We start from the raw sequence: 25,091 nt of genomic DNA, 5'->3' as shown, positions 1-25,091 counted from the left end.
TCTGGAGTTGACTTCGATGATGTCGCGTGCTGAAAGATGCTAATAGATTGCGGATATCTTTACTTGGTGCGGTAATATCGTCATTCGACATTTTCTTCCGTACGAACTCGTTTGGATGTTGCCAACCAAAGTCATATTGGACGATAGTGTTGCTGATAATCACATCTCCGAGAAGAATTTCCTCTCCGTTTGGGGCTCGAGGTACACCACCACAAATCCCCACAAGAAGGGCGAGGCGCAGGCATGGATAACTCCCACGAACACTGGCAGCTGCGCTAGCTGCACTGATCTTCCCTACGGACGAGAGAAGAACGAGAACAGTATTAAATTTGCCGATACGGCCGGTGGTGTAAGTGTTCTCATCGCCAGCAGCTCTTCGATAAATATCGCCTTCCTCATCCCAAAACTCGTCAAAGACGAGAGAAACTGCATCATATTCAAGCGGGAGGGCGCAGATAATGGCAATCTCGACACCCTGGCTCGAGTGCAGCGATGGCAATCCGTCCGAGTCCCGATTTGAGCCACTGGTAAGATTGTACACTCCGCCAGCATCTGCTTTGTTAGCTTGGTACTGATCGTCATCAACTTGCCAATCGCATCCTGTAAAGTACCAAGCTAACAAAGTAGATGCTGGCGGAGTGTACTGGCTGGACGCGACCTCGGAGCCCTGATCGAAATAATCATTGTACAGAAAATAGTTGTACGCATCATGGTCCCTGTCGTCCAGATCGTCGGGATCATCATCATCATCATCCCGCTCGTCCAAATTGGTGTGCAGAGATTCGCGTCCAGGCCAGGGCAGGGAGCGTAAAGCAAAGGAATGCAAGTGCTCTGCTATATGGTTCAACAACACAGGTGAGTCTGCTGGACCGTTGGAGTTACACAGTGGGCAACAGCTGATCCCGGCAGGGACCGGTATCGCCGATTCGGGGATGAGTGTGGAATACTGCTCCTCATTTATTGTGCTGGAGTGAACCACGCGAAGATGCTCCATGAAGGCCTCGACGGATGGAAACACTAACGGCGCCTTGCCCACGGTGGTGCAAGGCAAACACTGCCAGCATTTTTGGTGATCGTTCCTCGTATGTTGGTCCCACTCTGCTCGGGTGACAAAGAGTCGATCTGGTGTAGGGCAGTCATCGATGATGCAAGTATATGGGGCGATATCAGTCATTAGATGCTTTCTACTATCATGTTAAAATATCCACCTACACAAAGGTGAAGAATCGCGCGTTGGACTTACTTCCATAGGGATGGTTGCCTGTACATCTCAGGCAAGGCCTGGCAGCAGCAAGGGCATTTGAAATGACGCATACCCAGCGGCATAGCAGGTGGCTTTGGGTAAGCAATTTTAGCGGATGTTGTCGTGATCTCCGTCTTTGCAACTTGTGAGGGCGTCACATTGTGAATAAACCCAGGATCTATGGCTTGGGTCATGCCAGAGGCTGAGGTGGCGGACAAGATTGGTGGTTGTGTTTCGACGACTGGCTCAAGTGCCGTTTCTACTACCACTTGGTCGAGTGTTTCAATTGGGTCGGATGCTTGCTCTTCTGGCTCTGTTATGATCTTCTCTTCGGGTTCCGGCTCGCCGTCGTCCTCCACCATAATCGGCATATCATCTTCGAGCTGATATTCCTGCGGAGCGCTCTGGGGCTCTGCTTCTGCAGCCAGTTTCCTTGCGTGACGCTGAGCATAAAGAAATCGGTTCCTTCGCTGGAGATTCGCAATGATGAGACGGTCTTGGATGGCAGTCAGATTGTTCGGGTTAATAACATAATCTGATCGACCCGCTTCCGTCCCTCTAGCAAGCACCACAACATTGAGATGCCGGCGGAATGCTGGCTGATCGTCGGCATTGAACCGCCTGTCCGCTTTGTGCGTTCTTGAACTGCTACCAGCTTTTCGAATAGCCAAACTCAGGCGAGCAAGGTGATCTATGACTTGAGCAACATCAACCTTCGGGCCATCCAAGAATGGGTTCGTTATTACCGGTGAGCACGCATCTCGTGAATCTTGATCCGAATCGGTGCTTAGGTCTGAGTCGTCAGACCATGGCGAGAAAGCCCTCGGGATGTCTTCTGGAGATGCCAAACGTCCATGCTCTGAGCTCTCCGGCTCATCCTCACTTTCACTAACTTCAAGCTCGGCATCTTGTTTATCCGCCTCATTCTCCTCTTCGGAACTATTTTGAGGCTTACACTCGTCATTCACAGCAGGGAAGTCCCCATTCCCTGTCTACAAGTCAGCAAAACAGTTGCACGCTTCGGCTTCAAGGCAGCTATCCAACATGTGAAATGTACCGAAATATTGGCATTGCGTCAGGCGCTCACTCAGGACAGTGAGAAGACTTATAAATACATCTATCACCTCTGGCTGAAGCGCCAGTCGTGCATCCAACGACGCGCGGTCGCCGCCAAAGACCCCCGAGTTGGCAGCCCAGAGGTTGAATTCAGCAAGCCTGTTCTCGGCCCACTCGTCCTCTTTCAAGATAGGTAGCTTCGAGCATTCCCTCAGCAGAGCTCGACAATTCAACGCAATGTCACGGATATTGGTGCCTAAGGGACCAGCTGGTGCCGAGTTCGGGAAGAAGCTGGCGCCAAATGAATCCATAGTTTGGCACGCAGGCACTCGCCTCGGGGCCACATCAATACGGCACTCTCAGCTACCAACTTTTAGCCGCGTTGTCGGTTGATGATATATGGATTCAAAAACTAAAGTGGCTCATTGTGCCATCGATTTTGCAGGCAAATGCGGAGCACGGCTAAACGGACAATTGCACGAAGGAGGATGCGTCTGGTGATCTGATAGGCTCAACTGCTTCAGCCGCCGAAGTGCCACTTATAGAAGCTGAAACCTGGGAGCCTCTTTGTCCCCAAGGAACACAAAGGGATTGGATACCCAACTCACTGAGCCTACTTTTCGGCAGCTAATTTGACCCAGCGTCAGTCATGAGACTATGGCGTCTGTCTAAGAAGCCCTTTGTCAGAAGTGTCGTCGCAAATGCATCAACTATAGTAAAATATGAAATAGATGGTATATTTTGCTACATTACATCGTAATCGAAGGCTCATAGTTCCTCGCCAAATGTCGTCGTGGTCATCGTTCCCTCACACTAACATCACCCCACGACCGCATCGGAGATCGCACCCCAGCTCTTCGTCAGATCCTTCCCAGAGAAAAAGCTCAAGGGCGAAATGAAGTAGGAGCGGTTGCCCATATCATGCGACATTCTTGTCAGTATATTCACCATTCCTATCCTAGTCCAAGCCCTGCTCATCTCCTCCGGTAGCCTCATCTCTTCGTCTCTCATCCCCACGCTGACAAACTCCAATACCATCGCGATCAACCCTGCTGCCACCGCTGTGGCAACAGACGACCCTGATTTAGGTATCTCGCCAGCGACACTACTCAGCCACGCAGAGGGGACGTCTTTCCCAACGGTGCCGAATACGATGGGACCGCGTGGATCGACAGGGGGGTTGGAGTCGCTAAATGCACCGTGGTGATTGGTCTCCCGAATCGATATCACAGAGTCGAGAGCCGCTGGAAAAGCCTCGCGCCGATTTGCACCGGAATTTGACGCGGCTGCCAAGAAGAGGAGTTGGTTGTTCCGGGCGAGCTGAGCGGTCAGTAGCGCTGTGGTAATAAGCGGGACTTCCTCAGGGAAGCCAAATGCCATGGAGATAATATCTGCCTCGGCCTCGGTGGCAGCCCAAGCGATAGCCTGAGCGATGTTCTCGGCCGAGTTCTGAAGACCAGCGCGGTCTTTAGCGATGCGAGCAACATAGATGTCCGCAGTAGGTGCCACTTTCATGATGAGCGCTAAAGTATGGGTGCCATGGCCGCTGCTGTCAACGGGAGTCGAGTTTTTCTCGGCGTAGTCTTTCCAGCCTTTGATGCGGCGTTTACGTTCTTTAAATGTGAAGAACATGGTATCTCCATCGTAGCCGGTGTCTAACACGGCAATACGAATGGGGCGACCGCGTTCTTTTGATTTTCGGCTTTTCTTGAGTTCGCGGATGGAGGTGTTAATGGACGAGATATCGTCGAGCCACTGAACGGATGCTTGGGTGTTTATGTTCCCTTGGTCTTTGAATGATGTCAAGGTTTCCGCTGGGATAGCAGCAGGAAGTTTGACATTGCGATCAGGAGAGCGTGACATGTCTATGGGATCGATGATGTGTAGATTCTCTGCGAAGCCGAGATTCTTGAGTAGGCGTTCGAGCGGTTGCACGACGGAACTATAAACCATGGCTTTGCGGGCGAAGACATCTGTTTCAACGTTTGAAGTAGCATTTTCACCAGTCTCGTCGTCATCGGGTTTGTAATTGAGGCAGCTGAGGATGGCATTGCGGTAGTCTGGAAAGTCAAATTCCTTCCGTAGACGACTTCGCTTGGTATATCGCCGAGTCATATGCCAAGATTCGTTAAGGTTGCCTTCCATTGATCCTTTATCTTCCATAACAAGCCCGCTGCCTTGCGCAATTTCAATGAGGATGATACAGAGAGCCAACAGTCTGGGGTATCTATAGACAACAGAGTAAGAGTTGCAATACTCCATGGGCCCTTCCATCCCCTGATCGCTAAAATCAACGGCCAAACATGGCCGTGAGGCAAACAGAGCGCCACCGGTCTTCGATTGCTCCGTGCCGCAATCGCTGACAACGCTTTCATCGTCGTCGTCCCCATCCAGCGGCGACTCCCGTAAGAAGTGAATCGAATCGCTCGACCAAGCAGAGCCCATCCACGGCGAGTCATAATATTGCCAAAAAGAACGCGCGACAATGTATGCCAAGACCAGCTTCATTCGGTTCGACAGTTTGCACTGCGCCAGAATTTCCCGCAGCGACATGCTTGACCCCGGCCCGATTTGCTGCTTCAATGGAACCCCATCGTAAAGTTGGTGAAGTTCCTCATCCTGAACGCGGCAGCAGATACGTGAGCCGATAGGTGTTTTGACGAGCCGGCAGAATTGCTCTGGCAAGATGAGCCTTGAGCGCTCGCGTTCGGAGATGTCCGATTTGGGTACATCTTCAGGTGAGCTCACCAAAGGCTCTTCGTGATAATGTACTGCTTTTCTAGCTTTCTTGCGCCTGATAGTGGTCAGCCACGGAAGTCGACTTGATCATACGATGCACTTACATGGCAACACGCATTTGCAGCTCTTGCCAGTGATCTGAAACAAGAGGCGTAGCGGCAAACAGCATATCGAAGGCGACGCATCCGTCAATTTTGGTAATCTTGTCGTTCAATCTCAGTCTGACATGGTGCTTTCCTTTGCCGTCTGTGCCCGGCCCACCATTCCACGTACACGTACACAATGAGTGTGACTTCAGCACAGAGAAGAGAGCAGAATTGACGTGCGTCGGGTAGGCATCCGGCATTTCCTCATCGGTCGCCTTCTTGCGGCGGCTTTTATTGTTATCATCCACGGCCATGACGAGTTCAGCGAAGCGCTGGAGCTTCTTGAGATACTGGTCGCGTATGTCTTGCGACGCATGGCAGAATGCAAGTATGCCCTGGCGTGCTTGCTCCTCGGCTTGTCCATGTCTTCCGCGCTGGGACAATGAGGTGATGAGTTCCTCGAGGAGAGACGTATGAGCGCTGGGCCGATTGGGCCACTGGTAAGTGTCAATACTCAGCTGTATATGATGTTCTGGGGAGATTTCACAGCACGATAGTAGCGGCAGCAATCATGCAATTTTGCCAAAGTCCAACCATCAAGGTCCAATGATCGAAAGTCCTTCAGGTGGGAAGAGACAGACTATCTAAGAAAAGTACCTACCGAGCAGACATACTCCAAGTCATCCAGCAACTTTGGCAGCCGTCTCTGCAGCTTGGGTAATTGATGGACTCCCGCCGCGTCTAGGGCGCTCTTCGCAATCAACAAATTCGCAGCTAGACAGCCCGCAGAGCACATTTTGTTCCTCGCAGCCAAATCAGCAGCAATCATGGCGGCCTTGGTCAATGCGTCCTTGGCGAAGTCCAACACTCGGGCGTCGTTACTCTCCTTGTCATCGCCATATTCGTCGTCTTCGAAGAGACGCACCCGTCGCGCGGGGCCCATCATCACCCTTTTCAGAGAATCATCCCTCGAAGGACAAAGACGATAAAGACGATCAAGCAGCCCAGTTCCCTTATGAGGAAGTGGCACCAAACGAGACAGTTGAGTGAGCGCGATGTCGTTGCGGGTGGAGAAATGTTCAGCTTGGTGCGGAGAAGCGGGCGGGTAAAGGCGGAGCCACCCTCGAATCACTCTTTGGCAGTATGGCAGAGCCATCATGTACAAATCAGTTACATGTGATTATCTGTAAAAACTGGCTATATAACTATTATTATTTATTTTCAACAGTTCCCCAATTATTGAACTAAAATTTATAAATTCGCATTGCTCGAGTACACAAGCCGGTATAGAACTACTTCAAGCCATCTTGCTCCAAGTAGCGCATGGTGTATTTGTGCACTAGCTCATTTTATACCAATATCCATTTTCTCCCGGTTGGCCTCATTCAGATTTCCTACAAGCACCGCCAATCACGAGAATGTTGAAAGAATCGCTACTCAGGACAGCCAGACACTATGACAAGAACGGAAATCAGCTTCAGTTTTGATGCATCATCATCATCAATCATATAAATAGCAACATCTGCCTTGAAATATGCTAGCCCGCTCCATAATTAATATGCAGCCGCCTCTGGTTCAGTCCAGGTACATGTACCTATCGTGTATATGCCGCTCGCCTCCGCCTTGAGTACCTTTCTCTGTGCCTCAAGCAGCCCAATTCGACAATCTCACCGACAACCTGGCATCAAGCCTCTATTCTCTACACAAACAGCCAACATGTCTGATGACTTTGAGGCGGTGAGAAACATCTCCGGCGACCAGGCCAAGGCAATTCTCCTCACTCTTTGCACCAACCATGTCATTCGTGCCAAGGTTGCCTCTTACGCCAAGCGACTTGATCAAGAGGCATCAAGCAAGAAGCGGAAACCCGAGTCTACCATTGCCATCTGTGTGCAGTGCGACCAACCGTTCTATGAAGAGGATAACGATGAAACTAGCTGTGTCCATCACGATGGTTAGTCCTTTTGATGCGATTTGCAGCAATTAAAGTGCCAGTTCAGACATCGCTAATCGTATATTATAGGCTTGTTAGAAGTCAATTACAAAGCTGAGGTCTGGGAGGAAATTGACGATGATGGCCCGTTTGGCTATGAAGAAGATGTTCCAGAGGGTTTTAACTGGAACTGCTGCGGCAAAATCGGCACCTCTGCCGGTTGTATAAAGAGCCCGCATCAGGCAGATCCCGAAAAGTCGATGAAAAGCGACCATGTTTCGGAGAGCAAGTCCAAGAATGATGAGTAAAGAGAGATATAACGGAGGTGCATTTGAAGGGTTATGGCTGAGCGCATGGGTGTTTTGAGCAGAGTAAGCCAAGTGACAAGGTCGCAACGGCTACGGAGTAGTGGTGCAAGTCTTTCAATCGGGTGTTTGGTCCAAGATATGAGTGCAGTTTCTGGAGTAATGGCATTATCTTTGCAGACTTATCTGTGTCATCCTTCACTACGTAGTGAACTGAATCTGTTAAATAAGCAATCTGTTACTGGAACACATCTCGAGATCAAATTGATGACCACATCACCATCCTTTAGCGCCAAAGCTCTCTTAGGCCCGCTCTCGATGAGATAATCGCCATGCACGAGCCAAGCCTCAAGTCTAAGGCAGATTCCGTATAAAAGAGAAATATCCAGCACAGTCGATACACGTTTTCCAGCTATGATGAGCTGCTTATGCTAGCAAAGCCTATGCGGACGACTCAAGTCGAGGATTTGCTCAACTGATGAACATGATGGCTCGAACTATTAAAAGACGTCGGCTCCCAAAGCCAGAATTGCAGAAAATCAGTATACAATCGCCGCTAACAGATCATCTCAAGCTATAAGGCATCTCAAAATTAGACCAAAATGGCGGCTCTCACTTTATCTCCCGAAGAAGCGCATGATCGCATCGCCATCCGCAAAGTCATCGATCGTTATGCCCAATGCGCCGACCACCGTCTAGCAGACGAGCAAATGTCGCTCTTCACCGAGGACACGAACTTTGTCGTGTATATGCAAGGAGAAGGCACGGAGCCCTCGCAAGTGATCAGTAAAAGAGAAGACTTGAGGCCTGTCTTTGAGTTTCTCCGAGGATACACTCGCACGACGCATTTCAACGGACAGAGCATGATCGACATCGGACCGGACGGCAAGACTGCCACGGGAGAAACCTATTGCATGACGTATCATTTGTCCGAAAAGGACGGCCAGCGACAAATGTTCATCGGCAGTTTGCGGTACCAGGACACTTTGACGAAAGGAGATGATGGGACATGGTTGTTTTCGGAGCGGAAGTTGTATCTTGACTGGTCGGAGACGAGGCCGTCCAATCCATAGTTCTTTCTTCGGATATGTTTCAAGGGAGATGCTATGTATTGGAAAGAATCGCTGAATGGCTTGTATTTTGTCTATCGCTGGTGTCGTACAGGCTTCGATCTGTTGGATTCTACAGTAGTATATTGGCCATGTGCCCTCTCGCCAGCTAAAATCCAGCCATGTAAGCTCACCTTTTTTTCATAAAATCCACTCGTCGTCTTCCATCTTTAGTGTAAAGAATTGCCAAATTGAATGATGCCTAATTTGTCGATCTAGATGCCAACTTTCCGGTTAACACATTATTATATCACAGATCATTGTGTAAGCGCTGAATAAATTAAGAGAATCAAATTGAAATATTCTGTGTTGCGCCGAAATATACTTCGCACCCATAGTCCATCCAAACGCCCAAAGTGTATATATACAGTCGAAAGATGGACATCTCTATATCTTTTTGCTGTCCCACTCTATACCATTGCCTCTATCATCTCTTTACAGGCGACCGATCTGTCCGTCCAAAGCCCACTTGCAAAGCATGGGCCAGCCAAGCATGGCGCCGATGATGGGGAAATAACTACAAAAGCCAAATATTAGTACAATTTCTCTATGCAAGCACTGGCTTTTTGTATTGTATTGTCTGGGGTACTTACGTGACAACCTTGCCAGCAGTGAAAGTAATGTTCTTGGAGTAGTCGGGCTTTGCAGCCTTCATAGTGGTTGCGAATCTCTCGTATGGATGGCTCTCAAAGACACGGCCCATTCTTCGGACTTGAGTGTAGAAGGAAATAGGCTTGCGAACAGTGCGGGCAGCAGCGCGGGTGACGGTGGCAGCAGACATATTGAGAAGTGTTTGAAGTTGAAGATATTATATGGTGTGATAAAATTTGTTTGGAGTTTTCTTAGTCGAATCGAAATTCAAATCTTAGTGGTAATACACTGAAAGAATCTTATTGAGTTGCGATTGTCGTAAAGGTGATTGAGTTGGGAGGTAATCCTCTGTGGATTGTATTGTTTGATGCTGTGATGATGATCCAGAAACGAACTTACAGGCTTCCAACCCGAACATTATGTATCCCACAGACTCATCGCAGGTCGCCGCACACCATGCGGAGTCATCACTATCGAAATTTGCTTTTTCCCCCATGATGTCAATTTTGCGGTGCCGCCGCTCTCGTGAGACTCCTTGCCGCACATTATGGGCAGATGCCTTACATCCAGCTGGGCGAATATCATACCACTGTCAGGACATTCTGCTGTGCTGGCTGTGAAACTGCCGCCCGCTGATTGGCCAGACTTGACGCTGGCCTTACGCTTTTGGGGCTCTCATCAGTAGGGACGCTCACAGAGTTTGGGGCTGACTGATCCGGATCCCTGTCGGTGGTGCCACTCCGGAGCATCCCGGAGAGGGGGATTGGCCGGGCGCCTCAATTTGCTCTGCCTGAAGAGGCAGAACTGGACATGACATGTACGAAATACGGATCTGAAAAGAAGACCCAAGCCGGGCACAGACGCCGCAGAGTCAGAATCGCCTAACAGAACTGCCGCCCGAGCGTTCCTAATGCGGAACATTGTCAAATCATGAGGCCGTCTGCAATTTCCTATTATGAGCAGATTTGCGCAAGAAGAGAACATCATGCCACTGTTGACAAACATCATCCCGAACCGCCGGGTTCTCTCATGCGATGTTGCCTTGTAATCCGGGGAAATCGCCGCGACGTCAAATCACAGAACAGTTGCTATCTCTCAGATTGTGAAGATCTTGCGATATGGCATGACATGTTGTCCTTACAAGGGAAGAGGCCATCTCAAGGAGATTTTAGGCCACCGAGATTCAAGCAACTACAGATCCTAGGGTATGCAAGTGCCTAGTAGCCAGGGGCACACAACATTGAACTCTGTCTCTACATCACAAGACGACTTTTGAGAGCAGATTTGATTCCGTAACTTGTCGGATCATTCCAATCCAATTCAACGAGCACATTATGACATGAATTATGGGTTGAAAGGGTCTATAAGCGTATATGGCGGGATCTGCGGTGACTGCGGCATCAGCTGAGAATTCCACAGCCGCCGCAGCGCCGCAGCCGCGATCAGCCCAGGGTCGGGTTCGGCCAGCACCGATCGTTTCGCCTCGATTCATGCCTGCTCACGTGGGGTTTCACGGTTATTGTTCCGTTGAAAGAATATGGCATACATGAACGCAGCGGAGGACTCCGCATGTCACATGAGTCCAGCTTGTCATCCATCAGGGCCAAAGCTTGTCACGGATGCTGTTGACCTCTTCCCCGCTGCATGCTTGGTCTTCGCCCAGTCATAAGGCGAAAACTGAATGCGAGTGCCGTCATGCTTAGCAGATTAGGTACTCCAGGGGTAGTTTGGGAGACCGGTTTAAATAGCATACTGTGCCCCAAGGACCCCTCAGAAGCAAACAGTTTGTTGAATTAATTCTCTCAGCCGCAGCAAAGTACAGGGTATGTGATCCTTCTATCGGGCAAGCGACACGTTTTAAGACAGCAATTGAGAGTCGTGGCGCAACTTTAACCTCTTAAGAATAACACCTTTGACGAGATGCGCTGATCCTACATGATTTATTGTAATAAAAACAAATATACGAATTTATCTATGCTATTATTCGTTCGTAGTCTCCAAAGGGCCTGGGAAGAGATTAAAAACAGATACAACTATACGTGCACTAGCTGGCGTACTTTTGATTCAATGAATGTCATAAAGAGATCAGCACTTGTTACAGACTTTACAGGTCAAATTTTCGGACGTTCCTATCCCTTTAGGCTTTTTTATCATACTGCGTTGTCCTCATGTTAACCGATCGCCTCGTTGTCGTGCAGATTATGTCTTCATTGAGCTTGGCTGTCTGGCCACGCATGCAGTTCGCCAAAGATTTTCACATGCCTCGCAAACAACCTCATGCCAATACACTTGTAGCGTTGCATATAACAGTTTTCTTTCTCTAGAAGGGCGATGCTATAATTACCTATGTTACCGCCCTTCGAATAGGACATGCTCTGGAAGATATGCGCCATCATTAGCGGAGATTGAATAGCCGCAAGTGGTATGTGCAACTATCTTTGTTGAAAAGTATAAAATCTAGACTCGCAATTATATTTTCATTGGTGTAGAGCTATTAGCTGTAACTGGAAATTCGAGCGTAGATATAGTAGGTAGGTCCAACGCAGAATACTTGGTACCTAACGTGTCTGGAGTATTTTGATGGGTCTTTGGGGTACCCCTCTAACATCCCGCACAAAGACGTATAGGTACGTCTATGGCGGATGCGAGTTACAGTTATCAGTCCGGATTTAAGAGATTAATCTTCTCTTAATAGATGGGTAGATGGATGATTAGATACACCAAACTTTTGCCTCTAATTTCATCCCTAGGCCAGAAGAGGTGTATTTGTTTGTAAAAATGCAATTGATCGCCTTCTAAAGACAGATGGCCATCATACTTCCATGATACGCCATTCAAGGGACTCCAGATGGCGCGGCTGCCAGCTTCTCATCCTAATTAGCCCTCAATGTATCACCCCCCTTGAGTTGTTGGTTAGTGGTGTTTGCTATGTACATATCCGATAGAAGTTCTAGTAATATCGGTTGACAGCTAGGTAGTACGAAATACAAAGTGGGACGAAAACCCCAGAAGCAAACTGTCAATATCTTGTGTCCTAAGGTGAGTGGAGAACGAGGTACAGTCGTATATCAATGTACCTATTGTGAGTAACGTTGCCAACACCAGATGCAGTGTTTTAGTACACACAGAAGATATCAATTCAATTCTATGCGGAGGATTCCTGTTGCTGCAACCGCAGGCAACTCGAGATACCGAAACGAGACACTCAGCTCTTCAAGGATCATGACCAAAATATTCAAGTGGCTACAATCAAAATCGTATGGTTGATATATCAACCACGCATCTACTACGGGGTCGACGTAAGGTCCGATATGTCACCAAGAGTTGAAGCACAACCAACACTCACTTGCATATACCCATGTATAAGACCGCCCATCGACACCCTATCACCACCACCAAGTTTGCCCCGCAGCCAACATGAGACGTCAATGCGATAAAACTTTGCCATTTCAAGTGCAGTCCTCCGTGCTCCGTAGAGATTTTCAAAAGAAGATGCATTGGTGCAACAGATTCCCCTCGTCTGATGTATTTCATGCTTCCCCCTGTTCCCTTGCTATTTGGGTCTAGGGGATTCTTTTTGTGTTGGAGCTTGACTCTTGTGAGCATCACGTGCAGCGTCCGCCTAGTTTTCTCTTCTCTCCTCCCCACCGCCCAATTTTACCCTCTGCCCTAATTGGATCCGCCGATATTAACAAACGTGGCACGGCTGATCACAAACTTGCAGCGACGCAAATATTAGCTCGGCTATTCCGCCAAGACTCCTCGCGAGAACGACAAAACGCGTCAACGGTGCTTTTTCGTTTCCTGATTTGCTACAATCCGCACTGTGTTTAATTGTTATGCACATTCTGCCTGACAAGTCATATTCGCAGCTGAAATCCACGCAATCCGTAGTGCAACCCACCTACAATAGAGTCGTGAGGCCAGCCAGCGAGATCAGTCCGGCGAACGTGCAAGTGCCTTGGCTAGAAGCCTCTCGACTCTGAAATGGAAGATTCGGACAAGGAACAGGAAGCTCGAAGGCATGGCCTTGACACCAAAACTGGGGCGCTGGACTGGTCGGCTAGGCGACTTGCGTCCATGGTTCGCCGTGGTGTTAATCTTAGCAGCTTAGCTCTGGCCGAACAGCTTCGGGGGACCAGGATTTGACGGCAGCTCCCTGCGCTAAGAGCTGCTAAAGCCAAAGGCCGATCCAATTTGTCTCTTCTGTCGTACGCAGTGACAACCTTTTACTGTACGGCACGTAGCATCACAGAACCAACGCACAGAAGTGGACAATTCTTGCAGCACATGCGTGAGGGGAGACGACCATTTCCCCATCGCCGTGGATGTGCTTATACAGGCAACCCCTCAGATAAGAAGCCTCTTTAAGGGTTTTGGCCGTCGCATTCGGTTCTGTCGTTCAATTCAATCGCAATGTCTAGTCCAAGGAGCCCCGAAGGCCCGCAAAGAGGCTCTCCAGCCAAATCGCCGTCACTCCCAAGATCCCCGGAGCCTACCGAACCTCCAGCAGCTCCAGCAGCTCCAGCACCTACGGCAGAAGCACAAGTGCCTTCAATGGCAGAAATTCCTTTTGTATGCACCTCACAAACGGCTAGTTCGGCGGGCCAGCGTCGTAATGGCCAAGAATTGAATGCCCTTTACTTTATCAATGCCCTGTATGCTGACTTGGCACGCGACAGGAGGACGAGAGTGGAGATTCCGGCGTAGATGGCGATGACGATGATACGTATGTTCGAATTGACGTGAATAATCTTTGCAATGAACCTGGGTTGACATGGTATAGCGCCTCATCAACAGCCTCTCTGTCTGAGAGCATATACGACTACCGCCAGATCCACGGCCGGACGTTCCAGCACTCCAAGACGACCGAGTATTGGGGTCCCAATGACGACCGCCAGAACAATGGACTCGATATCTCGCATCACTTCATAACAATGCTTCTCGGTGACCAGCTGTACGAGGCTCCCATCAAGGAGCCCCCTACCAGAGTCTTGGACGTTGGCACAGGAACAGGCATCTGGGCCATTGATATTGCCGACGCATTTCCTTCTGCTGAAATTATAGGAACCGATATTAGCCCCATCCAGCCCACGTGGGTGCCGCCAAACTGCATGTTCCACATCGAAGACGCGCAGCTCGAATGGACGTATCCGCCAGAACATTTCGACTTCATCCACATCCGGGCACTCTATGGCAGCATCAGTGACTGGGGCGAACTGTACAAGCAAGCCTTCACGGCGATGATGCCGGGAGGCTGGATTGAGGACTTTGAATTCAACATTACGCTGATGAGCGACGTCCCCGAGGTCCGAGACGACCCCAAGCACATCTTCAAGCGCTGGTCAGAGGTGTTTACCGAGGCCGGCGAGCGCATGGGCCGGACGCTGCTCATTGGCACCGGCGGCCAGATGCGCAAGCTGATGCAGGAGGCCGGCTTCATCAACGTCGTTGAGAAGAACTACAAGGTCCCAAGCGGCAAATGGAGCAGCGATCCCGTCTTGAAAGAAGTTGGCGCGTACAACCTCGCCTTTCTCGACGAGAGCCTAGAGGGCTTCGCGCTCTTTATGCTCAAGGAGATTATGGACTGGGACTACATTGAGGTCCAGGTCTTTGTCTCGGAGATGCGCAAGGCCATCAATAACCCAAAAATTAGACCATACTACATCCTGTAAGTTGCCCCCTCCTCCTCCTTGGCTCGCCGCCAAGCTCCATTGAGATCAAACGGCCGCTAAAGGCGCGAATGTAGCACGAATGTCTTTGCACGAAAACCGGAAGCTTGGGAGTAAAAGTTTGCTGTTTTGGCCAGCGTCTATGTTTCTTTCTGAAGCGTTTATGTTAGAGCTTGTTACCCTTTGCACCTTCATGAGACCGAAATTGAGCAACCAAAAGACCAAATACCCCCCCATCACAGAAGAAAGACTTGTTCCATGTGGCCCCGATGATTAGAATGGATGGGCCGCATGGCTTTAACGGCGCTGTTTTGTCATGTATTGTTATTGATCACAAAGTCTAATTTACGCTATACGACACCGCGCATGCGAGAATGAAGATCTCCTTATCCTGGGCCGCGTACTCCGCACATTTTCCTTGGGCCTATCGCCGAGGTGATGAATCAGTGCACAGTCTATTGCGGGTGAATCGAAACCGCTCCCCCTCAAAGTCTCGTAGCACGGCTTCCGATCCTTGGACAATTCAGCATGTCTCGTACCACAGCGTTATAGTAGTAGTAATTTCGTGCCGTTTGTCATTGCGCTGAGACATGACATGGCATCTGCGTCTCCCCGCCTTGACGTTCACCGAGCGCTACGCCAGATGCAGTGCTCGCAGCAGCTAACCGATGCCAAACTCTTGCGATAACGAGAACTCATTGATTTCTCATACACACCCAGACGACTAGTTTTCAGCCATGGAATACCACGTGAATGACGAATTGCCACGTGAGTGACCATGTCTGTGATATGAATCACTTTATATGACATACATCATGATTATCGACAAGATAACTCGTATATCATATCCTCGCTTCCAGCAAAAACGAACTAGAACAACCAAGCCGTCGGACAGACCATTCCCAACCAAGTCGAACATGCAGAGGGACCCCAGCGTCGCATAACATCTGATCCAAGCGTTGACACCACGCCCGCTGAAAGACGGCCGAAACATCCCATGGATTCAAGGCAGGGAAATGGGGGACTGAAAGCTCCGAGTCCTTGCTTCGAAACGAATGGCCGCCTCCCCCCCTGCTAGCGCCCCATCCCGCTGTCCTTTTCGCGGCCGGGAAGCCAAGGAAGCGTTGCGCCAGCCATTTGCCTAAAGGTGCACTAAATCCAGTAGCTTGGGACACTACTGCAGGCCTGTCCTTTTGCCATCTTCCGCGGTGCTGCAAGGAGGGGGAGGGGGAGGGTTGAAGACGGAAACCCGGTACGAGCGTCGAAAGATGCCAGTGCCGTGAAGGAGGATGCCGCAGCTTTTTGGGTATCTCCATGTCGAACAAAACTGTAGATCTTGAGGGGTTTGTCCCCTTCGTCTTCCTGGTCTTCGCCTTGCTAGGATTAATAAAGTATCGTTTGATATGTCATTTCCCTTGTTCGTGTCTCTGCTGAGCTGAAAGCATCTTGTTTTCACCCCCAGCTCGTTTCGCGCACTCGTAGTACGCTATATTAGAAAAGCTATTGCTCTTAAAGGCCAGGTTCGGGCCGGCCCTTGTATAATCAAGCGGGGGGGCTTCTCTGGTCCGCTCCACAGCAGAACGAAGCTACTCCGTGCGGCTGCTGCTACTGTGCTTCTGGGTTCTTACAATAAGCAGGGCGAGCCTGAAAATTAACGCACAAAAGGAAACTTGCCAGAACCATCATCATACATGGTAGATTCTCTGCTTGGTATATTGGTTTAGGATGGAGGGTATTGCTGGAATTCCGGGCTCCGTCCTCCTGCTCGCAGGCGGTCTCATCAGCTTCTTCGTCATTGGGAGGATCGTGACGTACGCGAGATTGAGATCGTTCAAAGGACCCTTCTGGAGCAACTTCACCAATCTGCCTCACAGGAAAGCTTTGTTCCAGCAGAGGTGCCAGGAATGGTACGGCGAGATTTGTGAGAAATATGGTACGATGGTCCCTATATCCCAAGAAACAAAACGTCATCCGTCCCGAAACGTTTCATTGGTGACTAATTGCATTTTCGGTGTACAATAAATGCAGGCCCAATAGCAAGGATCGCTCCAAATGTCCTGATTACCTCTGATCCCGATGTGTGGATTCATGTGAACAATAAGCCCGGCTATAAGCGTTCCGAGTGGTATTATACGGCCTGCCGCATTGAGTATCGACGAGACAATGTCTTCACGCAGACAGACAACAAGAAGCATGAGGCACGAAGGAAGCAAATGGCTCCGGGGGTATGTTGTATCGTATCGCAAGCTTCTCTCTTTGTGAAAGCCATTACAAGCTGACCACGATATTGTCACTCAGTACTCTGGAAGAGAAAACCCCGATCTTGAACAAAGCATTGATGAGCGTCTCCACGAATTCATTGGCTTGATTAAGTCCAAGTATGTTTCCACAAGCGGCAATGTTGTGCCGGTGGACATGGCGAAAAAAGTCCAATTCTTCACGTTGGATGTCATCAGCGGAGTTGGACTGGGCAAGACTTTCGGCATGCTGCAAAGCGACAGCGACGTAGAAAACTATCTCCAGTCCAGTGAAGAAGGCCTTCACATCGCCAACTTTGGTCTTGCCTTTAGTCTCAGCTGGATCACGCAGGCGCGCTTCCTCGGCAAATTCATCGCCCCGTCACCAGAAGACAGCAAAGGGTTCGGCAGGATGATGGCCACTTGCTTCCGCTATGTCAACGAGCGTGTGGCAAATCCGACAGACAAGCGATCCGATATGCTGGCATCATTCATCCGCCATGGCATCTCAGGCGATGAGTTGCGCTCAGAGGCCCTGGAACAGATCGTTGCCGGCTCCGACACCACAGCAACTGGCATCCGATGCACTCTTCTTCACATCATCACGAACCCCCGCGTATACGCAAAGCTCCAAAAGGAAATCGATGAAGCTATTCGGGATGGCAAAGCTCCTCAGGATGGCCTCATCACCCACAGCCAGGCGAAGCAACTCCCATATCTCCAGGCCACGATCCGTGAGGCCATGAGAGTCTGGCCACCCGTCGCAAACGTCTTCTCACGAGACATTCCACCCGAGGGCGACACCGTCAAAGTCAAAGGCGAAGATGTCATCTTGCCTGGAGGCGCATGTATCGGATACTCTGCCCTTGCAATGCACCACAGCACCGAGATTTACGGCCCCGACGCCAAGGCATTCCGCCCCGAGCGCTGGTTCGAGGAAGACAAGGACAAGCTCGCTCTCATGCTTCGCACCAACGAGCTGATTTTTGGCCACGGGAAATTCCAATGCCTCGGAAAGGCGGTTGCTCAAATTGAGATTGGAAAAGTAGTATTCGAGGTATGTTTGTATTCACATAGCTGGGCAAGAAAACTGTGGCTTCTTCTTCACCTGCTTCTTTGCCTGTATGCTTGAGTTTCTGGTTGAATTGTGCTGACAAAGCTATAGATCTTCCGCAATTTCGACATGGCCCTGATCAACCCGACGAAGCCATGGGTAGCTTTGAACTCGCTTGGATTGTTTACCATTTCCGACATGTGGGTGCAGGTGATGGAGAGGCATGCGTAGGGGGGGTTCAAGCTGGCGGTTTGCTCGAAGGGGGGAGTTTCTGAATCCACGATTTCACATCTCAAGTCTGAAAGATTGATCATGCATTTGTATTTATATCCGTAATAATTTGATCGTGATACCTCCAGATTCAAGCATATACTCGCACATGTACACTGAGTGAAGCAAGGGTTGGGTCGGCAAGCTCCCTTGGTATGGGTCACGTGATTGCCGCCATTGGCCGAACTATGTTTCTGGAACCTCGAATTGTCCAAATAGCTCAAACTCCAAGAATCACAGGAATGCGCCGGTAGACACAATCACCATGTCCTCAGCACTGGCAAAAGCTCCTCCAGCTCCGGCTACCGACAGCAAACCAAAGGCCACCGTGGCCGCGGTCCCGACGTTCGACAATGCCTTGTCAAAGGGCATCGCCTTCGGCCGAGTAGCTGTCCTGCTCGGGCTGCTGGCCGCTCAGTTCAACGACCTGGTGGCAGAGCCGGTGCTGACGCTGCAATCCGCGCTGCCTGTCGTGGCCGTCGTCCAGGTCGCATACGCGGTGCTATGTCTGCCAGCAGCAGGCTCTCAGCAGGCGAAGGCAGCCAAGAAGGCTCGTCCTGGCGAAAAGAAGAAGCCCGAGCAAGCCGGAACGAGCTCAGTGGTGGTATGAAGCTCCCAATTGATCACCGTGATGGATTTATTTAGGCCACATTGCTTGCGGCATTGATTTGGAATGGATGATGCTAACATACTTGCCCTTTTTCTTTCAATCCTAGACTGCCTTCCTCGCCCTTGTCCTCTCTACGATAGCGACCCCTGTCATCCATGCGCTCTTCATCCTCTTCGGTGCGCCTTTCCTCGACCATATCACTCACACCTTTCTCTGCGCGGCGCACTTCTCCCTCCTCGGCATCTTCCCCGTCATCTACGCACGTGGAGTGGATAGTCAGGCACTGATTGCGGTGGCTGGACTGTCTGCGCCTCTGGACGAGACGCTGGGCGGCCTGCTGGGTGCAGTGCTTGGCGCATGGTTGGGCGCGGTGCCTATCCCGCTCGACTGGGATCGAGAATGGCAGAAGTGGCCCGTCACAATTGTCTGCGGCATGTACGCGGGGTCATGTCTTGGCAGCTGGCTGTCCGGCGTCGTGTTTTTCGGCAAGCGGCTCGGAGGAACTGCGTCTGCCGCAAAGGACGAGTAGGGCGAGACGGTTCAATTGGCGCATGTGCTAAGCATAATCATACATGGAACATATTGGGGAGATATGGCGGGCATTGTGTGCTGAGACGAGCATTACGAAGAGCTACTCTTTGAGTTTGGGGCTAATTGGCTATATACGGATAGAGAAAACGGTGGTTAGCAGCGGTAATCATAGCAGCTGGATGGAGTACCATATCAGCTAAGTTTTTTGTTATATATATATAATGAATCCATATGTGTAATCTTAGACGCCATCTTCTGTACGAAACTGTCACCCTTGGTTCCAGATAGATTGTTGCCATACCTACCACACAGAAGCGCCCGCACGACCAAGACCAGGCCCAACTCTAGTTTGTTTGGACCAATTCACAGCGTCAGCCAGTAGTTGACGCTTGATACGGGTCCTGTGACCGTACAGAGTTGCGTTCTGTAATCCATTAGTCAAAAAGTCTTGGATCTCCGGCTTGCACGGCGTTCGGAATCACTGATAGTTGGACAAGATAGAGCACACTATCGGGGAGATTGACTGCCAAGCGCTGCGCCTGTCATGCCATTTGTCCAAGCCAAGACGGAGCTAAAGCGGGGGGTGTGATGGGCAGGAGAGGGAGAGATCCATGCAAGGACAAGGCAAGACAAAAAAGTCACTGTGGCTCGGGCGGTTAATGCAAGTTGAGGGACGGCAAAGAGTTGTAGTCGTGATGGGGGATGGGATGCTGCACAGCAAATTGCAGTGATTCCGCACTCGCACCGCCTCATCTCATCATGACGGCAGCTAGAGCGAAACGGAGTCCCAAGTTTCTAAAAAGGGAACAGAACATTTCGACTGCATTGAGGCGAATCGAATGGAGGAGCTGCAGCTTGCACAAGATTTTGCTGCTGAGGTCACTCATACGTCGAGACAAGCCGCACCGGCACACACGGAAATGGAGCTGGCATTTGAACTGCTCCCGGCAGACGCTGTGGCTAGTAAACCTCCAAAGCTTCCAATGAGGCCAAGTTTTGTCGTCATGTGGCGACGACGCTGTGGCGCGTGCTCGTGTCGAAGAGGCGTTTGCTGTCATCCCATCGGGTTTTCCAGCTGCACATCTGTGGCGGTGCGGCAGTTTGAACCTTGCAAGCATGGAAACAAAAGCTACGCTAAGCAGGGGGGCCTGCAGCAACGCCTGTAGATTATGACGTAGCTTGATTTTAATCTCATGTCGGAAAAAAAAAGTCATGATGGCATATTGCTTCATTGGTGTTTTTTCTGCGTAGCACGAAACTGGGCCAAACAACCGGCTTCTTTCTCGTGCCTTGTTGCAGCAACCCGTAGCCCCTGCATGATAGCGCCCTAAGCCGCCCAATTTCTTGTCACTGTCCCGAAATGGCATCGAATGGCTTCTTGTTCCCTCCCCTCCCCTAAGGTATGATGTGTGGCTTGACCAGTCGATGACGCAACATGGAAGCCGGCTTCCTTTCTCCTTCTTGGCCGGAATGTCTGGGAAGGGCCAAGATGACGAGCCACGGCAATAAATAGTACAAGCTTCGCAGAAACCTTCTTGTCCTCTCTTCTCCCTTTTGTGTCTCACACAGCTTTTCATCTTTACTCCGCGATCTTCCTGATCTTCACCAAAACAACACCATTGCGCCCTTTTGACCTCTTAGCAATATTCGATATACCCAAAAGACGTTGAGCCCTCGAGCCTTACGCGAAACATATATCCAACATGCCTTTCACCACTAGGTAAGCTTCGAGCTTGACGTCCCGTGGCTTCCGTCATCTTCCCCGCAGCTCTCAAACCCGCTTCCTCTTCGACGGCACGCGATCAATGAGAGCTGGGATGATATCGAGGCCCAACCACTGGACGATATGCTGATCATATCTTCTTCTTCAGCGATATCTGCAAGATTATTCTTGCCATCATCCTGCCACCCATCGGTGTCTTCCTCGAGCGAGGCTGCGGTGCAGACCTCTTGATCAACATCCTTCTCACAATCCTGGGTATGTCAAAAACTGCCACTCACCGCCAATTGCAGCCCTCACGTCACTGTGATTCCATTTTCTTGGGCGCCTGACTGACTTGATCCACCCTCAGGTTACTTCCCTGGTATCATCCACGCTCTGTACATCATATTGAAATACTAAGCCCGCCTTCCGCTCCCGTATCCCGCCGGAATCAAAGCGTCATGTCGTCGCACCGCATCAATGTCGTGCAGACAACCAATTACTCCCACGTTTGACCGGCAATTGTCGTTTTAGAATGGATGCGTCAGTGGAGGAGTGAATTTTACGGTCGCCGGCTCACCACTTGGCCGGTCATAGACGCCATAATGACAGTGGGCTTTCCTTTATGGCTTTCCTTCTGTTTTTTTCTCTCTTGTTGGCTGGAGGCAGATGCACCCTGTTTGAAAGGGGCGTCAGGTTTGGCTATTGTTAATGAATTGATACCCGACTTCCTCTAATCACAAATACCTACCTTTATTCAGTCTCAAACAAGCTTTGATCTCATTCCTGTGATGCGTGCGTTTAATACCAAGCGAGTGGTTTGAACTTGCAGTCTACCGATACAAAACAAACGATTGATTTGACAGACTGCTTACAACAAATAACATTTTATACAATTCAATTGATTCTAAAACGCAAAAATGAAAACAGAGAAAGAAATGGTGAAGAACCAAAAAAAGATGGTGATTCCGCCCGGGCTCGAACCGGGGACCTTTTCGGTGGTGTCAACGAAACTGTTAACGAAATGTCATAACCAACTAGACCACGGAACCGTTCATTGGTGATGCGATCTGTCGTGTCCACAGTTATACATCCATCACGACATCTTGCGAAGCGATTTGTTTCGCGCCGCAACCCTTCATCGAATAATACGGCTGCAACAGCTTCATCACCAGCAGGCCAACTATAAATATCAAATAATATTCAATCCTACCTCATATACAACAGTAGCCCTCACCACCGACAAAGGCCAACATATATATGTTCGATCACATCCCAGGCCAATACAAGACGTTGAAACAAGAACCGAAGAAGAGCGCCAATTCTAAATGATCCCCAATCCTTTACCATGTGCCGCATATAATCCCGAGCATGCAAATGTACCGTATGAACGAGTGTGAAAAGAAAGAAAGAATGGTAAGCAACGAATTTAGAGCAACTCTCCGTCTCCCTCTTCAACCCCCTCCTCCTCTTCATCCCAGTCCAACTGGGCGTCCAGTTCCGCAGCCTTGCGCTGGAGTTCTGCGAGGCCAGAGAGCTCAGCGACGTAATCCTTTTCTTGGAGGGCCTTCTTGACAAATCCCCACCCGTCGTTTCGGAAGGCGTCCAGGATCTTGGGGCTACATGCGCTACAGCTGTCGTATGATTGCCCGCGAAGGACAATGTTCTGAAAGGTGGATACATAGCCACGGATCTGATGCGGCACGAGGCCAAGCGGGTGATCAGGGGGGTCCCTTTCGAGCGTGACGCCTGGCCTTGGTTGGGGTGCCGGGGCGCCGTTCTTGAGGGGATGCTGCAAGAGACTTGTCAAAAGCTCAACCAAGAGGGCAGAGGCAATGGCAGCAACTCCGGGTCGAGTCACGGTACACTGCTGATCAAGCGTTTGATCCTTCATAGACTGCGCGCACAAGTATTGTTAGAAATATAACAGGCAAACGAAAATCTTTGGGGAAACTTACATCAGCTGGGGCGACGACATCATTGCAAAAATAGCAGCCAAGAGAGTGTTGGCCCTCTTGTTGCCCTTCGGCACCGTGCCGCATAACCACGTATGAATCGAACCCCAGGGCAGCATTCATGACAATTTTGCCGGCTGCTTTTCCCATCACTGTCGGTAGCCATCGAGATTCGCGAGTGTCCATCAGCAAGAAGATGACATCGTGGGCATCAATCAAGGCTTCGAGCTTGTCGTAGTCGGCCTTTGTTCTCGCCTCATCGGCGAGAGCGTGACCGAGCATCGGCACAGAAAAGGAGTGGCCCTCAGCATCTACTCCCGGATATATCCTCTTTAACATTTCGGCGGCTTGAATAGCCTTTGGCTTTCCACCATTGAGACAGTCGTCGTACTCAAAGAGCGGCTGGCGGACTGGGTTTGAGAAGGACACGCTGCCGTAGTCAACAAAAGTGATTTTCCTCACACCCCAGCCCAGTAAGTTTCGCGAGACGTAGCCACCCAGCGTCCCGGCACCCAATAGCAAGCATTTTGTGTTCTTGATTACATCGAGGTTCAAATCTGGGGCCAGTCGCCACTTCATCAACTTTAGATTCAAGTCGACTGAAGAATCAGCCAACCTGTTAGGGTCCATGTACTCGCCCAAGTTTGCCAGTTGTGCTTGAAGCTTGCCGTTCTTTGCTCGCTCCCAACCTGTAACCTTAGGCATCTCTTTAATCTCCATATCCTCAACGGGGTCCATCGTGATGGGTATAATGATGCTTTTGGCCTCATGCCTTCTAGACCATTCATCTCTGAAACACAAGATATTGATCTTGGACAAGCGGAATCGGTGGCGAATCAGAATCAAAAGGTTGCGCAGCGGCCATGAGGGACCTTCTGAGAAAGTTGATGGATCTAGAAATGTGACAAATCGATCCTCCTCGGCAACACCGTCGAAGAAGCCATCTTCAAAACTTCGCAGTGAGGCCACCTCCCATCTGTATGGAATCTTGAGTGCCGGGTCATGTTCGTTCAAATCCTTTGGCTTCTCCCCCCATATCTTCTTTGCCAAGAAGAATCCATGCTCACGCTTATCCACGATATATCTCCATGTGCCGACGCGATCCATAAGGGCTGTAGTCTCGTCCGAGTTGAGGCGCTGGATGGGGCCAGAGCGCTTCCACTGCGCGTCTGAGTGCAGCGCAGGAAATGCGCACCAGTATATAAATCTGTATTTCTTGAGGTCGGCGTATGATAGAATGATAAACGAGGATAGAAGCGAAGGAACAGAGTAAATGCTGCCGTCTTTGATAGCGTCCCAGATCTGCCTGCCCGCCAGCTTCAACATGGCGGCTTTGTCGGTCTTCCTGAAATCTTCGATGGTATTGACATTTTTTATGATGCCTTCGGCTCTTGCTTTTCCTAGAGGAGGACTATATCGCACGTCAGCTCACACTATTCCCGTTGATTCGTTTCGATATCAAGAACGCACTCCGTGTTTGTCAAGGCGCTTCCGAGAATCTGCAGCTTGGAGCTTGCATCTGGGTCGACATCTCGCGGCTCGTACACGCCCAAAATTCCGCGCGCAGAGTCGTCGAGCTTGTCATAATCTAGCTTGGACGAGAAGAGCGCTGAGTAAAACGGCAGCTCTATCTCGGAAGTGAACGGCACGAACTGAAGCGGCTCGTCCATGGTAGCGGTTGCGTCGCAATATGCCGAATGAGCTTTGGTGAATGGTCTGTAGAAGTTGGTCGAACGAGTCGTTGTACAAGGTGTATTTGTCAAAAGTATAAACTTGTGGATGCGAGGCTGACGAAGACTTTATTTGATTTGGCGTCGTATCAAGTGCAAGGCTCGAGAAAGCAGGCGACAAGGCAGAACCGTCATCTGATAGAGCATCACGAGCTACAAGGCCAAGTGATGTCGTAGCGCTGAGCTGCCCCGCGGAGAGCGGGGAACTCTGGTTGCTTTCTAAGTGCAGCGCATGCAAGGGCCCAGGCTCCAGGCAGTTAGTGCTTGA

The 25,091-nt window shown here is 50.2% G+C and overlaps 10 protein-coding genes and 1 non-coding gene across 11 annotated transcripts; 6 read left to right on the top strand and 5 right to left on the bottom strand.

The window, feature by feature from the left end:
* Positions 1–190: 190 nt before the first annotated feature.
* V8C40DRAFT_17821 (uncharacterized protein) lies at positions 191–2,864 on the bottom strand. The gene is made up of 4 exons (XM_083211699.1): positions 2,301–2,864; positions 1,244–2,231; positions 632–1,184; positions 191–524 (listed from the first exon to the last, which is right to left on the bottom strand). Exons 1-4 carry the CDS (start codon positions 2,608–2,610, stop codon positions 438–440), a joined length of 1,938 nt encoding a protein of 645 aa, XP_083079568.1. The 5' UTR covers positions 2,611–2,864; the 3' UTR covers positions 191–437.
* Positions 2,865–3,118: 254 nt separating this feature from the next.
* On the bottom strand, positions 3,119–6,070 carry V8C40DRAFT_272237 (S8/S53 family peptidase; the record flags this gene model as incomplete). Its single annotated transcript, XM_083220329.1, has 3 exons — positions 3,119–5,093; positions 5,143–5,621; positions 5,786–6,070. The coding sequence occupies 3 exons, from the start codon at positions 6,068–6,070 to the stop codon at positions 3,119–3,121; spliced, it is 2,739 nt and encodes a 912-aa protein (XP_083079567.1).
* A 770-nt stretch (positions 6,071–6,840) lies between these two features.
* On the top strand, positions 6,841–7,365 carry V8C40DRAFT_260848 (uncharacterized protein; the record flags this gene model as incomplete). The annotated part of the gene is made up of 2 exons (XM_083219187.1): positions 6,841–7,078; positions 7,148–7,365. The coding sequence occupies 2 exons, from the start codon at positions 6,841–6,843 to the stop codon at positions 7,363–7,365; spliced, it is 456 nt and encodes a 151-aa protein (XP_083079566.1).
* Positions 7,366–7,648: 283 nt separating this feature from the next.
* V8C40DRAFT_17764 (nuclear transport factor 2 family protein) lies at positions 7,649–8,885 on the top strand. The gene has a single exon (XM_083211689.1). The coding sequence runs from the start codon at positions 7,965–7,967 to the stop codon at positions 8,433–8,435; it is 471 nt and encodes a 156-aa protein (XP_083079565.1). The 5' UTR covers positions 7,649–7,964; the 3' UTR covers positions 8,436–8,885.
* V8C40DRAFT_17741 (uncharacterized protein) lies at positions 8,762–9,570 on the bottom strand. Its single transcript, XM_083211686.1, has 3 exons — positions 9,462–9,570; positions 9,065–9,312; positions 8,762–8,988 (listed from the first exon to the last, which is right to left on the bottom strand). Exons 2-3 carry the CDS (start codon positions 9,250–9,252, stop codon positions 8,907–8,909), a joined length of 270 nt encoding a protein of 89 aa, XP_083079564.1. The 5' UTR covers positions 9,253–9,312; positions 9,462–9,570; the 3' UTR covers positions 8,762–8,906.
* A 3,626-nt stretch (positions 9,571–13,196) lies between these two features.
* Positions 13,197–15,114, top strand: V8C40DRAFT_231130 (putative SAM dependent methyltransferase). The gene is made up of 4 exons (XM_083212857.1): positions 13,197–13,637; positions 13,745–13,791; positions 13,849–14,733; positions 14,812–15,114. The coding sequence occupies exons 1-4, from the start codon at positions 13,479–13,481 to the stop codon at positions 14,849–14,851; spliced, it is 1,131 nt and encodes a 376-aa protein (XP_083079563.1). The 5' UTR covers positions 13,197–13,478; the 3' UTR covers positions 14,852–15,114.
* Positions 15,115–16,119: 1,005 nt separating this feature from the next.
* V8C40DRAFT_231125 (cytochrome P450) lies at positions 16,120–18,383 on the top strand. Its single transcript, XM_083212856.1, has 4 exons — positions 16,120–16,667; positions 16,763–16,959; positions 17,033–18,028; positions 18,137–18,383. The coding sequence occupies exons 1-4, from the start codon at positions 16,460–16,462 to the stop codon at positions 18,254–18,256; spliced, it is 1,521 nt and encodes a 506-aa protein (XP_083079562.1). The 5' UTR covers positions 16,120–16,459; the 3' UTR covers positions 18,257–18,383.
* Positions 18,384–18,456: 73 nt separating this feature from the next.
* Positions 18,457–19,863, top strand: V8C40DRAFT_231121 (mannose-ethanolamine phosphotransferase GPI11). Its single transcript, XM_083212855.1, has 2 exons — positions 18,457–18,899; positions 19,012–19,863. The coding sequence occupies exons 1-2, from the start codon at positions 18,561–18,563 to the stop codon at positions 19,432–19,434; spliced, it is 762 nt and encodes a 253-aa protein (XP_083079561.1). The 5' UTR covers positions 18,457–18,560; the 3' UTR covers positions 19,435–19,863.
* Positions 19,864–21,002: 1,139 nt separating this feature from the next.
* On the top strand, positions 21,003–21,952 carry V8C40DRAFT_231119 (plasma membrane proteolipid 3). Its single transcript, XM_083212854.1, has 3 exons — positions 21,003–21,156; positions 21,308–21,414; positions 21,509–21,952. Exons 1-3 carry the CDS (start codon positions 21,140–21,142, stop codon positions 21,556–21,558), a joined length of 174 nt encoding a protein of 57 aa, XP_083079560.1. The 5' UTR covers positions 21,003–21,139; the 3' UTR covers positions 21,559–21,952.
* A 149-nt stretch (positions 21,953–22,101) lies between these two features.
* On the bottom strand, positions 22,102–22,190 carry V8C40DRAFT_t14. The gene has a single exon. It is a non-coding gene; the product is annotated as a tRNA-Val (tRNA).
* A 155-nt stretch (positions 22,191–22,345) lies between these two features.
* On the bottom strand, positions 22,346–25,001 carry V8C40DRAFT_231117 (uncharacterized protein). The gene is made up of 3 exons (XM_083212853.1): positions 24,564–25,001; positions 23,097–24,504; positions 22,346–23,035 (listed from the first exon to the last, which is right to left on the bottom strand). The coding sequence occupies exons 1-3, from the start codon at positions 24,761–24,763 to the stop codon at positions 22,568–22,570; spliced, it is 2,076 nt and encodes a 691-aa protein (XP_083079559.1). The 5' UTR covers positions 24,764–25,001; the 3' UTR covers positions 22,346–22,567.
* Positions 25,002–25,091: the final 90 nt, after the last annotated feature.

Source organism: Trichoderma camerunense (assembly GCF_050948025.1).
Source record: "Trichoderma camerunense strain CBS 138272 chromosome Unknown V8C40scaffold_1, whole genome shotgun sequence".
NCBI classification, from domain to species: Eukaryota; Fungi; Ascomycota; class Sordariomycetes; order Hypocreales; family Hypocreaceae; genus Trichoderma; species Trichoderma camerunense.
Note: the sequence above shows the minus strand (reverse complement) of the source record. Positions and strands in the feature narration are given on the sequence as shown.